The 14591-nt window shown below is 50.2% G+C and overlaps 1 protein-coding gene across 1 annotated transcript in view; it reads right to left on the reverse strand.

Annotated features, from left to right (window-relative positions):
- CFDP1 (chromatin remodeling protein CFDP1) overlaps positions 1–14591 on the reverse strand; it is a 65811-nt gene that overhangs the window by 34379 nt on the left and 16841 nt on the right. The window contains exon 5 of the mRNA XM_086621275.1: positions 11730–11834. Coding sequence (XP_086477401.1) covers positions 11730–11834 — 105 coding nt within the window. The remainder of the gene's footprint in view (positions 1–11729; positions 11835–14591) is intronic.

Genomic DNA, 14591 nt, shown 5'->3' on the forward strand with positions numbered 1-14591 from the left:
GGTCTGTCACATGGGGCATGCCCAGTTCAAACAGTTGGGTTTTTTTGTTTTATTAAAAAAAGCTCTTCCCACGCACAATCAGACCTTTCACGTAAAAGCAGCAGCGTTCAACCCAGCAGGCATGAAGGCTACATGGAAAGCAAGTGCTACAATAAAGGCAATCCAGAAGCTCAGGATCAGCCTCAGACCTGGGAAACTTCATGGGCCAGACTTGCCGGGTGACCTTGGGCAAACCAGCCTAACGGTGCCTTCACTTCTCTGTTTAACCATCGGGATGAAGACATTAACTGCGCCGCAGTGATGAGGACCAGGCAAAGGGCATCTCCAGAAGGTACACAAACAGGACAGCTGGTCCCAAACATTTTCACCCATTCCAGTAACAGTTTCGGTACCTTCAGCACACAACACTAACCCCCTTATTTTGGCTCAAATTGCCCAGAGAATAAAGCCAAAACCTCCGGTCCCTCCTGCACAGCACAGCTCCTGGCAAAGACAGGGCACTGAGAGCTTGTGTTTTTTCATTGCTACTCAAAAATAAAAATACAGCAAGAGGCCAGGGTGGGCTTGTAAAGGTGCTGTGTTCCCACTGCAGCTGTACATACTGCCCAGAGCTGCTTCAGGCTAAGAACCTTGTGATGGCTTAGTCTGTCAGTGTGGACAAAACCGGACCACGCTCGAAGCCCTCCTTTAATTTCAGGCACGGATTTGACTCCAAATAAACTTTTAGAGTGACTTAGGACCCTGCACTTTTACTGGTTAAAAAGACATGAGCTGATTGAGGTTCCCATCCCAGCATAAGCCAGGTTTAAGGTTCAGCTCACTGAATCTCCAGCTTCCAATGTGGCTCACAAGGAGCTCAGATGTTCTTCCCTGAGCCATATGTCCCACAGAGCAGGTAGTGGCAATAAATCTGTATATTGTAAGGGTTTTTCCTCCTGTGTACTATACCCAGCTGTAAATCGTGAAGCCAACCCACCAACAACAAATGTACAGGCACCTCCAAGCCTTCCCTGTCACCCTGAGAACGGGATTGCCGGAAAGCCGATCCGGCTTGCCTTGCCAGGTCTCTAGTTCAGGGTTGTGTGCTCCGTAGTAAAGTTACACGCAGCACAGAGTGGGGATATGTTAACTGGCAATCAACTCTACAATGCAACACAGGAGGTGTGGAAGGGGCAGAAAAAGCACTGCAAATGAGAGAAGAGACAACTGCATGGTTTGCTTCAGGAATCCTAGACAGAGCGTTGCTTGGGAGTTTCCAAGACCGTCCCAGGCTTCCTCAGTTTCTAAGTTTGATACAGAAAATGAAGACTTTATAACTGCACTGGCTGATATCCAGCCACTTCCCTTCCCAGTCTGTCATACATCAAGCAAAGCAGAAGCTCTGGCACAAAGACGAGCGTGTGTAGGGAATGTGCCAATTCCTGCCTGGGTTTTACGCCCCAGGATACTGCACTCAAGGTTTTTGACAACCTGTGGCAGAGCCTGCAAGGATTTATATTCTCAGATCTGTCGATATGATCTCATCACCTCCTAAAGGAAAAGCGTGGCCAGAAGCCCCATGGTCAAAGATGACACTCATTTATTTGTTCATAGGTGTTAGTGGCGCCACTGCTGTCCCTCCCAAGCTACCCTAGAGACCTGACACTGAGCCCCATTCTTGTTAAAGACAATTTTAGCAGCTAAGGACAACGCAGATGTGTACCTACCAGCCCAGCACAACATGAGCACGGCAGGTCGTGGAGCAGGAAGGTATCGAAGCTGTCCGAAGGATGTCCGTGCCACGCAGAGACTGGGAAGCACTCCTTGACACAGCAGCACTACCTGCTTCCCATCCAGCTCATTAGTGCTAAAGGAAGGAGGCAGAGGCAGTTTTTTTTCCAGGAGACGTTTGTTTGTAACAAAGGAAGTTGAAGACAGCTCTTTAGCGTCCCTCAACAGCTATGACCAACAACCTCTTATTAATATTTACCAACACTTTTACTCCCAAAGGCTTTGAAGAAAAGTCAGTATGAAAAATCCTACCCGTTTGTCCAAGTGCAGATATTCTACCCCAATAAAAGACTCAATCCCTGCCCTGCAATCACAGCACTGACCAGGAGAAAGCTGCTAAGCATCTTGACTGTCCCATAGGACTAGTAAAGCTGATGACATACTATGCTTTCAAAGGTTTCTTAAGAGTCCTCGTTAAATGCAGTGGCCATGAAACCATAAAGTGAGGAAGGAGACAGCTATCTTGTACGGTCTTCGGAGTCAGGCCAAAGCACACGACCTGTTTTGTACTGATCTGTTTGCAGAGGCCATGTAATTCTGTACAAGTTTTGTTTTGTTTCCAAAACAAATGCTACACACACTCCTTTGACTTGGGAAAGTAGGAAAAAAACACCCCCCCCCAGCCAAACAGTGCTGGCCAGGCTCGCAAGCACATGCGTGTGAGCAGGAGAGGAAACGGAGAGCCCTTCCAGCTTTCCAAAGGGTTATTGCAAACAGCAGGGAGGGAGAAGGGATTTTACACATTAGGAAAAACACTGTGATGGTGCTTGTCCTTAAAACGAAGGCTCTACAACAAAAGGCTCTGGGCTGCATTGTCTGTTTAGTGCTCCTCTAACAAAAAACGTGTCATATAGGGAGACGGAAACCCTGGTAGCAGGGTCCGGCCCTGGTGCAGCACAGGTCAGCGTGCTGGGTGCTGTACAAACCACTGCTGAGCCACCTTCATGTTTTTCTGGCCTAAGCAACTTCGCTGAGCATCAGCCAGAGCCTACGGCAAAGCCAAGGACGTCCCTGCATACCAGTCTCCGGAGAGTTAGAGATATCGTATATACCAGCTGCTTCCTCAGCCGTCCCGCAACGAGAAATCTGGAGGTCACAGATGAAGAGCCAGGCGTGCTGCATACCAGCCCCCGTGTAAGGAAACAGCACGACCACGCTGGAAAACGACTCTTTTCGTGCTCTCCCAAGAAAGTTTAATAATCTCATCTTTCACGCGCTTACGCCTCTGCTGGTTTTTCGCAGAGCTTCCCTGCGCGAGCCGGACTGGCAGGGACGCAGCTCCAGCCCAGTGCAGAAGGTTGGCCTGCCTCTAGCAGGGGGGAAGGGGGAGATGAAGCCTTCGGTTGAATTCCCACCGGCTTTGCATTATGAAAGCCATGAGCTGCAATCAGCCAGGCTTTGCGGGTTCGCTTTAACCCCCTCCTTGCTGCCAAACAAGCATCTCAGCCCACCTCCTAACAGCATACACATACCAGCGACGCATAGCGTATGCATACTCAACCACAAAGCAGAACAGGTGAGCACCTAAAGAACAGACATTGGCTTTATTTCGGTGAGAATTCTCCGAAAGGCACAAGTTTCCTAGGCACTTGCACTCACGAGCGCTGCAACCCGGCCTGCTGTTCTCAAGCCTGCAGCTTAAAAGGAAAAAAAAAAAAAAAAATAGTGCTACAATCCAACCCTGCACATGCCCAGGACTTGTTACATCAAGAAATGCCATCATTGTTCTCAGACCAGGCAGTTGGGCGATGAACAGGCGTCTGTATTGTCCACTGGCTGCCTGGAGGCTTACAGCAACCATGCTGAAGTAGGAGTTCCTAGAAGAGTATCAAAAGCTACTGCCCAAGGTCGGATCAAACTCCTATATCCACGATTATTTGCTGATAATCGATAGGAGCTGCTATGAGAAGAGAGGGTATGAAACACGTCTGCCCCTGAGATTCCCAGGAAAAAGAAAAAAAAGAGCAGTCTCCAACAGACACGTCAAATCAAACGGTTCCCTCCGCTCCCTGCGGCCGCTGCCAACGCCGCACCGGTTATCTGCCTCCGCAGAGGGTCCCTCGGTACAGCGAGCGCCCCAAGGACCCCGCTCTTGCAGCAGCAAGGGCTTCGGGGCAAGGCTGGAACCCAATCAGGAAGGCTTTGAAACTCCTTGGATATGGAAATAAAGTACTCCGTGGCTCGGCAGACCAGATTAGAGCACCCTGGGGAGCTTGAGACAGCCTAGAGCTTGTTTAAGGTGCCCTTCCAGCTCAGCCCGCACACCAGTTCACTTGAGGCTCGTGGTTTCAGGCAGGAATAAGCAAGGGGAGTGAAAAAAACTGGGAGTTTTGCCACCTCTGTGCCAGGACAGCAACAGCCAAAGCAAACCTCAGCCATGCCAATCATCCTCATGGCCAAAACCAGCCCAGGAAATCCCCATGGCTGGGGCAGACACAAACACTTCCTCAGCCTCTCTTGGGCTTTTTTGAGGAACAAATAAAAAAAAAACAGTTGCAGAGTCTGCTGCCATCCAAAAAGGTTGGAGCTGTGAAGAGAGACCACGCGCCCTTCAAGAGCGCAGAGTCACACCAACATCTCCTTTAAGACAGGAAAATGGAGAAAGTCAACATTTTAGTCGGTAACTAACCCTAAATGCTTGACTTCACATCCTGACATCGAGCCGGCCAGCCCAGGCATGCCCGTTTTCTAAGCCTAGTCCTGCACGAGGCTGACAACCTAGCGTGCAGATCAAAGTTTTGGCTAATAAACACACTGGAAAATCTTGGTGTGCTGATTTTCCACAAATGAGGCCACCAGTATGTGATTTTTCCATGAATGAAGCCACTAGTATGTGAAAAGCCTGGGGCAACAAGACTGCCTGAAAGCAGGGAGCATCGCTCTGCTCTGACTGCCGCCCCAGCCTGACTTAGCTGGTTCATGTTTTATGAAGGATGATTCAGCTGAACTTGTTCCTTGACGTGAGAAAAAGGGAGGAACACGAGTGTGGGAAAGCCAGAGGATGTAACACAAGCATCTGGTACGGGGGAGACACTCAAGGGACGTGATGCAGCTCAGTTAATATGCAAGGAAGCACTGTAAAAGCAAAATAAGACAGGAGTGGAGACCAGTCTTCTTGATAGACACATCTCCAAGCCACGGCACAGCTGGGAACAGGAGCTCTGAGCATCCACCTCCAATCCCAGGCTCTCACCGTAAAACAAGGCTGCTCCTCTCACCTCTCGCTCCAACGAGACCAAGTCTAACATGGGAAGATACAGGGGTTTCCCTTCGCAAACTTGCGAGGGGTCTGGAATAAAAATACAGCTGGCTTCGTTCCCCATTAGCAGTTAATTTCCTCAGTCATTTTCACAGAGGGAGAAAGAGGAACGCTCACGATCTAAGAGATGAAAGCAAATGAAAATAAGCCTCATAAAACCTGTACTGCCCTCAGGGAAAAACTGCCCCGCGACTTTCATTGGGGAATTATCAAAGGCCCCAGACTGGTGGGGGGTTGTTTGTACTTTATAAGACAGATGCTTTAGAGAATATAAGTCCTCAAATAGCTGAGATTCCATTCTGCTGAACCTCCAACGAGACTAGAAAAAGAAACAGCTGATCCCAGTTAGTCCAGCCCAGGGATCCAGCTTAACCACATCAAGACGGAGGGCTGCAGCAAGGCAGGGAGCTGCCCGGGCACTGCTAAACTTCCTTCCAATAAGATGCCATCGCCCCAAGCAAAAGCAACCACAGGGCCACAGGAAAGCACGGAACGGAGCTAAAAAATCTCATTCATTTCTATTGCAAAAGAGAGGCTGGGGCAGAAGGCACTGACTCATTTAGCCTGGGAACGAGAAAGGATTGCTCCTGAGAGACTAGTTTAAAAGAAGGATGTTTAGCGCACGTTTTGCTTTGAGTCTGGGAGAGTGGGTACGAAACTTCCCACACTCCAAGCTCTTGTTTCTTATTGGAAAAGGCTTAACGTAAGCTCAAGAGTAAGAACTGTTCAGAAAAGGGGCAAAGACCCAAACCAGCAGAACTCTCCCACCCAGTTAAGCCTCAGAGGCGCCTGCAGCCCTGGCTAGCCCGTCAGCAGGTAGCAGTCAGGTCCCTAGCACGGGATCCGACGGCAGCGCGGCCACGACTCACAGCTTGGACAACCCGACTGACTTTGCTTCACAGCTGGGCTGCGAAGCCCACGCCAGTGCCCCCGCTGCTGCAGAACCTGTGCCAGCTGGAGATGGGCATCCTTGCTGCTGCGGGTTCTGCAAGGGATCCGATGTCGTGTGACGCTGGAAACCTCAGTCCACGCTGACTTCAAGAGGGGAGGCAGATGTTCAGAGGATAAGGTGGTCTGGCATGCTTCACAAGCATCTTATTTACTATACTATTACTATTCCAAGGCCAGGTTGGATGAGGCTTTGAGTAACCTGGTGTAGTGGAGGGTGTCCCTGCCCATGGCAGGGGGGTTGGAACTAGATGACCTTTGAGGTCTCTTCCAACCCAAACCATTCCATGATTCTACGATGCTACTAGGGCTGATGGAAACCCTCCTCTTCAATACTGAACCAGCCATCGTTTTTCCTAATGACAAACCTCCCCTTCCCTGCAGATACAAACACCTTTCCACACCGATCCCCACAGGGTAATTAATTTCAGTCCACCTAGCAAATAAATCCAAGATACTTCAAAAAAAAAAAAAGAATCACCCAGCCTCGTTACCATGTTGATTCAAGAAATGGATATGCATAAACCAGTAGACAGACGCTAACAATGAATAATTAAAACAAAAATAAAAACAACAAAGGATCTAAGACCTGAAGAGAAATTACTCACTTGGAACAGCTACCGCCACATTTAATCTTTCACAAGCAAAGCATCTGAATAGGAAATAAGTAAAACTAGCTCTAGGGCACACGAATATTGCCCCTGGCTGGTTCATCTCGTTGTGCACAGAAAAATGTCATGTACTACTCACACCCAGACATTTGGCTATGGTGCAAGAGGCTGGGGCTCTCCGTCTGGGAGAACAGCACTCTCTGGAGCGCAGCAACGGAAGCGCAGGAGAAAGCTGAGAAGCCCTGAAATCACTAGCAAGACCAGAGCTCTTCTATTGCTTAAGTGACTACTGAAAAAAAACCAAAACATCTCCAGCTCCCCCAAAGGTCTCGATTACTTGCTCTATTTGCATCCTCATTCAGCCCATACAAGCAACACGTGCAAGAGTTTTAGCTAAATAATCGCTGGCATTTGATGCCAAGCTGAAATTGGATTGTAGGTTCCTGCTTTCTGAAGGAAAAAAAGCCCGTGGGATTGCTGTGAAATAAAATTGCTCCCTGGAGACACGCAAGTGCTGCAGCACTTGCTCTAGATCATCCGAGGTCTACAGAAGCCGAGAGCCTGTGTCCATCTCACCAGCATCCACTTAAGGTCTCAAGTGACCAGTTTTGGTCGTGACAGCAAAGGGATCCAATTAGCTCCAGCCAACTCATGCAGAAAAAGCATCTTTTGCAAGAAAAAGCTTTGGATGCAAAGCAGCTCCTAGGAGTAATCAGGCTTGAGAGGAAGGTTAGCTTAGAAATTATAGTAACAAGTCAAGATGCTGTCAAAAGGCTGGCGGTTCTCCCACCATCCATATCCTCCCACCATTCCTCCTCCTGCACATCGAAGGTGGGAGACAAGCCACGGATAGATGTCTTCCTGCTGCAGTCCCTCGGCTCCAACATCAGCATGCAGCAGAGTAAACAACTCCTAAATGCAAAGGCCTGAAGCTTCTCACACCATATCATGGTCAGTCCACGTCAACTCCTCTACCGGAGACTGGGGGAGGAAAGCATCCACGATGAACAGGTTGGAGTTTATCTTGCTTTCTTAGTTTAGGGCAAGTGCGTGCCTCTGGGTCAGAGCTTTCTTGCAGTGATTCTCCCTGCTGGGTCTTGCACCGAGGTCCAAACCCTCCCAGACCAAACTCAGCACCGGAGCGGGCAAGCACGGCACCTCCTGAACTCCATGGGAGCGGTGCCCCGCGTGCTTCAAAGGCAAATTTTACCCTGTGTTTATACCAGCCTACAAGGCATGGAAAGGCCTGGGAGGTCACACATCCACCGCTGTAATTTCAGGCAGGATCAAACAGAAAAGCAACAGCTGGGCTGAGGGAGCAAGTCCACGTTTAATTACAAACGGTTTTGGTAATAAGCAAAGGCAAGAACAAAGCCAGTGAGAAACTCCCTTTTTATTCCTGGCTCCTGTTCAGGCCATGTAGAAACAGCTGCCTAGAGGAGAATCTCAAATAAGATCCGCCAACCACATTTTTCTCGTTTTCAGGACTGCTCCAGCAGCACTGTTCCCTGTGCTTTGGACAAGCACTAGGGACCGATGGATGCATCGCAGCCGCCCGCACCGAAGGGCATGGGTCTGTGCAGGTATTTCCCAGCCTGTAGCTCACCACCCACCCCCTCCACGTTGTGTTTCCAGTCACACGTGCACAAGTCCACGCACACAGCCCTTCTGCAGTCAGCTGCGCGGAGGATTTCATTTGCTTTAACCTCCTCTGAATACGAAATGGTGTTGCAAAACAGCATTACTCACGCAGAGGACGACGGACCCAGCTCGTCGGTCCTGCCTGACCTGGGAAGGGAGCAGAAAGCGGCTCTCCGAGCACCAGGGATGCCCACGGAGCTGACCAACCACTCCATCAGGTCATGTACTTACAGCCAGGAGCTACTCATGCTGCCTGCAAAAGGCCCAGGAGCAGCAGCAAGGATAGGAAACGAGCCCCAAAACACAGAGACGGGCAAGAAGGCTTAGTGAGGTGGGTGGGGGGCTTTTTTCTGAATGCCATTTTTTATGACAGCGAACTAGAAGGGATCACTGGATCCCCTCATCACATCTGATACCTCTGACAGCATCAGCAAGAGCCTAACGCAACCCAGGAGCACAACGGAATCACAGCTGGAACAGAGTATCAACCCCAAACGCCTCCAACAAACCGATATCCACTGCTGACCGACCGCTGCCTAGCTGGGTGTCACGGCAGGACACGATGGGAATAATGGGAAGGCTGGGAAACCATCGCATCCCTGGGAACCCAGGGCTTCTGACCTTTCTAGCAAAGCCTGCTGAGAGAACCGGGTGGGTTGTTTTGTACTCCTGGCTTTAATTACAGCCGAGTGTTTAAGTTATTCTCCTCCAACCACCCCCGTGTCCCTCACAAGCACAAATCCAGCTTTTTATAGCACATCCGGTATGGATGTTAAATACATTCAGGAAATGCACTTTCAGCCCCAAACATCCCTTCCCCTGGACCATTTAGGTTGTGAGGTTTGTAACGTGGAGATGGGGAACCGGATGTTTGGTTTTGTGACCACTGCTTTCCTGGATTACTTCTGTCTGTTTAGAGAAGGGGAATTAAATAAATGCAGGGTAGGCTGGCTGCATCCAGAAATAATGCAAGCTGCTTGCAGGGTGAAGAAAGAAAAGCCAGATGGAGAGAGGCCACTCTTAGCTGCTCAAATACCCTGCACACAGGGCAACAGTTTGTGTTTTTTTTTTTGAATAGCTGACAAAGCTCCTGGGGCTGACAATGGCCCACAGCACAGTGGGTATCCACTGGCACGTCTAGGATCCCAAATCACACGTTTTTCAGTGCCTTCCAGTGATACCGACCCAGACTGGGTTAATATCCCCTGCGTTATCTCCTGTAATACACAAGGGAGAAATGCAACCTCTCCCCCAAAACTTCTATTTTAAGTAGCCCAAGGGCTCCAGCAGAGAACCATCAAGCTACGCCAGGCTCCAGCGGTCCCCAGGCGCTACTCTGGCACATCACCGAGGCTTGTGGCACTTTGCTCCAGAGGAGCAGGGCTTGGACAATAGCTTGGCTCCAAGTTTAAAACCCTGACCTTTGTAATTTTCTTAACATAAGGGCCTCACCTCTGGCTTTAAGGAACACTGCAAGGCTGCTAGTAATTTTCTCACCTGAAAATACCCTGGCTGACTTCCCAGTTGGAAGCAACCTCCTAAGCCCAAAGGCAAGCATGTTTGCTGGCAGTCTCAGGGATCAGTCTTGGATATTATCCCAAGGTAAAAAAAACTCCCTGGAGCACTCTCCAACCAGAGGGCACACACTGGCCAAGCTGCCCTGGACAGTCTCCTGCTAAATCTTCAAGAGCACTGGGCTGCTCCACACATGGATCAAAATACCACTGCTACACCTCTGCCGTAGCAGCGCTGCACAAAACCAGGATTTTCTGCAGCAGGTTGTGACAGGGAGGGCACCACCGCAGCAGGGTTTGCTGCTCTGAAGGAACACAAGGCATCCAAGCCCAGGGTATTCTTCCTCTCCTTTCCCTACAGCCAGGCCACCTCATATTCCGGGCAAGCAACTGTCAGTAGGACATCACACATCAGCAAGCTGAACGACGACCTAATTAAGCTGCTTCCAAAATAATCACGCTTGAGGAAAGTTAAAAGAGTCCTTGAACTCATTATTTCTTGTATTGATTTTTATTCCTTTTTTTTCCATATTTGATGCGGATTCATCACGTCAGGCACCCGCAGCGTTAACCCAAATTGGGCTCTGGCTGTTTCTCCTGAGCGATCAGAGCCCCAGCACAAGCAGCCATGCACCTTGGTAATGACTGGGCTGTGCCGGCCCGTGGACCATCCACCTCCTGCCCTGGGCCAGTAAGACACAGGGGAAAACAGGGATCACAGCAGAGTGGGAAGGTGAGCAGCCCATGGGGTTTTCCCAGCAGGCTACCAAGCCTGCCTGCACTCGGAGCAGCAGAGCATTTGCTGGGGGAACTGGAAGGTGGGTTTGAAGACACGGGACCACCGGCAGCACACAGGGCAAGGAGCTGCCCTAGCTTCAGCTGCCACCCGGATTGAACGAAGAACGCCACCAGCCCAACTGAAGGCAAGTTTTTTCCCAGCACAAACCCCCCACACAACACTTCAGTTACAATTAACGAGCTCTGCAGGGACGAACCCTTGTGTGGTGCGAACAACAGCGACAAGACCATGGTCATCTGTGCATTCATTCATCCCGGGGCACAGCAGCTGTCAAGAGTCACATACACACACTGTGCTTTCACCACCCTGATCTAACTACAAGCTATGCAACGCTCAGCTGGAAAAACGAGTGACAATCCAGCTGCAGGAACTGAATAACAGCCTGTCTCGGGGCAAGGCAGCCTTAACTCACACTGGAGAATTGCTCTTCAGCAGATGGGAAGGACAATGTATGTATTTGATGGGTGCTGTTTCTATGTGACCAAATCGTACGCAGCTTATGTCTTTCAAATATAAATGCAAATGACTGACTTAAATAAAAATCACTGTTGGAACACAGAAGCATCTCCTCAGCTCCTGAGGAGCGGGTGATCTCCAAAGCTCATCAAGAACCACACAGAGTGGCATGTCAGATGCACAGGGGCCCCGACCTCTTTGTATCTTTGACAAGCATTATGATAATCTCAGAATTAGGTGTTGGAGCTTGAACAGAAAGTGACAAATCCGTATCAAAATGATATTAGAGAACATCAGAGGCAAAAGCATCGCTCATTCAAACGCTCCCCCAGTTTATAAGCAGCCACAGCCCAGCCTGTCATGGCTTTTTATGGTCCCGAGAAGCAGCTTTCAAAGGAATTGCAGGCAATCCCGGGCATGTTCCTTGGCTACCTGCAGTTTCATCAGGCTGCTCAACCTGTTCAAAACTCTATTTCCTTACTAGGATGAATGATTTATGAGGATTGAGAAATTCAAGCCTGAACCTACCAAGTGAGTCACTGAGACTCATGGGTTGCTTCCCCCGCTTCCCTCCCTCCCAAATCATCACACCTTCCAGGCCTAGTCTTGCTCCCACTGAAATCCTGCAGAAAATAAATACCCATTAGCTCAAATACCACAGAGCCTACAGAGACTCAAGCATTGTCTTTCTTCCTAAGGTCCATACCTGGGCAGAGAAACCACATACTCACCCAGAGACTGTCGGGAGGGAAGCTGGAGCTGCTGACTGCCGTTTCTCTTGCTGCTTCAGGAAAGATTTAGCTTCTTTGGAGGTTGCGTCCACTTCTTTAGTCACTCTGTTAGAGGAAAACAGATGAACCAGCGGGTAAGGAAGAGCCATACTCACAACAGCAAAACCAAAGATCTGGCAAGGAAACCACAGCAAACAGGTACAGGAGCCTCCACACCACCTGCATGGAGGTCACCTCCTTGTACAAGAACTCGTGTCTTGTTAAGATTTCATTCCAGTGACAAACCCTCTATGTTCATGGCATAAAAAAGGAATAAAGAGTAGCTAATTAGAGCTGGGGGGAGGAGGGGATTTTTTTTCTTCAAACGAAGAAGAATGCTTATTCATTCCTCCGTCTCACTAGCAGCTACCGAACTCGCTGCTCAGGTCACCAGGGGCAATTCCAGGCTCTTAATTGGGCTCTTGATTCCCTCATTTGTTGGTCAGTGAGCCAGCTCTGCCACGGCCGTTCCGCCACCCACGGCACACGGGCTCGGCAACATCTGCAACCCAAACCAGAGCTGGGAAACCAGCTCCAGGAATGGAGAATGGGAGAGAAAGCTCTGACAAGGCAGAACGCAGAAAGTTTTTCTCATTTTCTAGTTAATCTTTGTTTGAGACCCTGAGGGTGCAAAATATTGAACTTGAAAAAAAAATGTTATAAATCAATATGGCATCTACAGCAGGGAACGAATTACAAACATGAGAAAGAATCTCTAGAAAACCACTCAATAATTAATTGTTAGAAAACTCCAGCTACTGTAGCCCCCTCATTTCCAACGACCTGCCTCCGGCAACGTGCATTTCACGCTCTCAGGAGCGATTAATGAGGCTGTCCCTGTTTGCCAAGCTCACAACTTTGCTCCCTTGGAGCACGAGGCTGTGAGCATCTCCGGGGCTCTGCCAGCTCAGAGGCAGCCTGACCCACGGCTCGGCCAGCCCGGAAGGCACAGACCTCCATCCCACCCTCCTGCAGTCTGGGCTTCTTGGCTGCACGTGCTGCCAGCAAGGGTGGGCAGGCTCGTCCCGGTCTGGAGCACGTGCCGATGAGAGGGCGAAAGCCTTGTTGGTCAGAGGATCTGCCCTGGTTATAAGTCAGGCTAATCGCTGCTTGCCTCCTCCCCACCAACCTGACCCTGCCACTTCCATGTAGAAACTGTCTGATGGACACGGAGAAACCCGAGGACCTGCAAGCCCAGCTGGGTTGGTGGCAAGGAAAGCGCTGCCGAGTTGTCTGTTAAGCCCGGAGGCATCGATGCCCTCAAATCTCACTGGCACACAACCAGCGCGCACACGCCCCCATCCCGAGGGTGAATCAGTGCCTGAAGATGCGGCTAGGGAAGAGAAACTGTTCTTCCTCCTTCTTCTACCTAGATGGAAATATGCTGGAAAAGGCACATTCAGAAATAAGAGTAAATCCTTGTGCTGTACATCTCCTGCTCAGCCTTGTTCTGCCAGCGCAGGAGATTAACCCCGTTCCCCCCCTGCATGGTCACATGCCTTTCAAACCGGCGGCAGTCATGCGGATAGAGACAAATCTCACGTTATGAATATTTAGAAGTGTTTGCTGATCAGATTGGAAAGAAGCAGGGCGGGAAAAGCCATTCAAGAAGGAACAAAAGCCTTAACTACAGCACTGTCACAACGGAGGGCGCCCCAAACGCACCGCCCCAGTGACAGCCCTCGGCAAGGACGGTCACGTCAGGCAGCAGTCATGTGCCAAAGGTTACTCTATGTCCATGAATTTCCTTCGACAGAGTCAACTCCATGTCTTCATGCAGCAACTAGTCAGAACTCCCCACAGAGCCCCTATTTATTTTCAAATGCAGCGTCCAAAGAGCAGGCCCTGTCCTCTGCCCAGCTGGGAGCACCACTGTTTCTCATGCACTCTGCAGCACCGGCTCCCGGCACGGTCCCTCCTCCTCCTCGTCACCCCCCTGCACTCTCATGCCATTGGGGTCCACCCCCGGCGCACACAAGCTGCCGTGAGAAACATCAGGCAGACCCCAAGCACGCAGGAATTTCAGAGGAGTAGCATAGTAACCACATTCCCTGGAAAAAACCCACAACCTTCTGCACTGGTCTCGACGCAGCCCCAGGACCTGCTCCTGGGTTAGATCCCAACTGTGAAACCCTGCACGTTTCTGGGACTTGAAGAACATAGGACCAAAAGGAGGCAAGGGTTGGGAAAGGAAGCAGGGGTCACAGAAAGCACGCCTCGCCGTTGACTCTGCTTGTTGCGCTGGGAGATGACAGCTCAGTGCAGCTCCCATAAACCTACAGGAATCCGGCAATTAAATAGCTTACAGGATCTGGACACACATGATGGGGAGCAGGTCTTCAAAGCCTGTGGCAGAGCTAGGATCCAAACACGTCTTGGTCTTAACCTCATGACTACCTTCAGTCTTCTCCAAGCCAGGGACAAAACTGATGATGCCCGTCCCACCAGGCACGAAGCGAAGATGCACATGAAAAACAGCTCCAGGGATTTGCCAACCTGTAGCCTGACGGTTGTTAGCACACTCTTGGTTGGACCAGTGCTCGGAGCAGGAAGATGGTCAATCCAGAAAGGGTGAGAAAGGAGAAACCTGTGCCTGCTGTGGCCCCTCAAGATGACGTGCAGGGAAGGTTTGGCACAGCCCTTCAACGACAGCCAGTTCAGAAGCAACAAAATCACTTTGCTGCCCAGGGGCACGAGACAGGTTGCTACCGAGGGATTACTTAGGCTTTGATGTTTGCCTCCTCCACCACCTCAGGGTACCAGCAGCAATGGCTGGGCAAAGAATATAGCACTATGTTCAATATTTTTTGGCCCACCAGCAGC

This window comes from Tauraco erythrolophus, chromosome 15 (genome assembly GCF_009769465.1).
Source record: "Tauraco erythrolophus isolate bTauEry1 chromosome 15, bTauEry1.pri, whole genome shotgun sequence".
Taxonomy (NCBI): Eukaryota; Metazoa; Chordata; class Aves; order Musophagiformes; family Musophagidae; genus Tauraco; species Tauraco erythrolophus.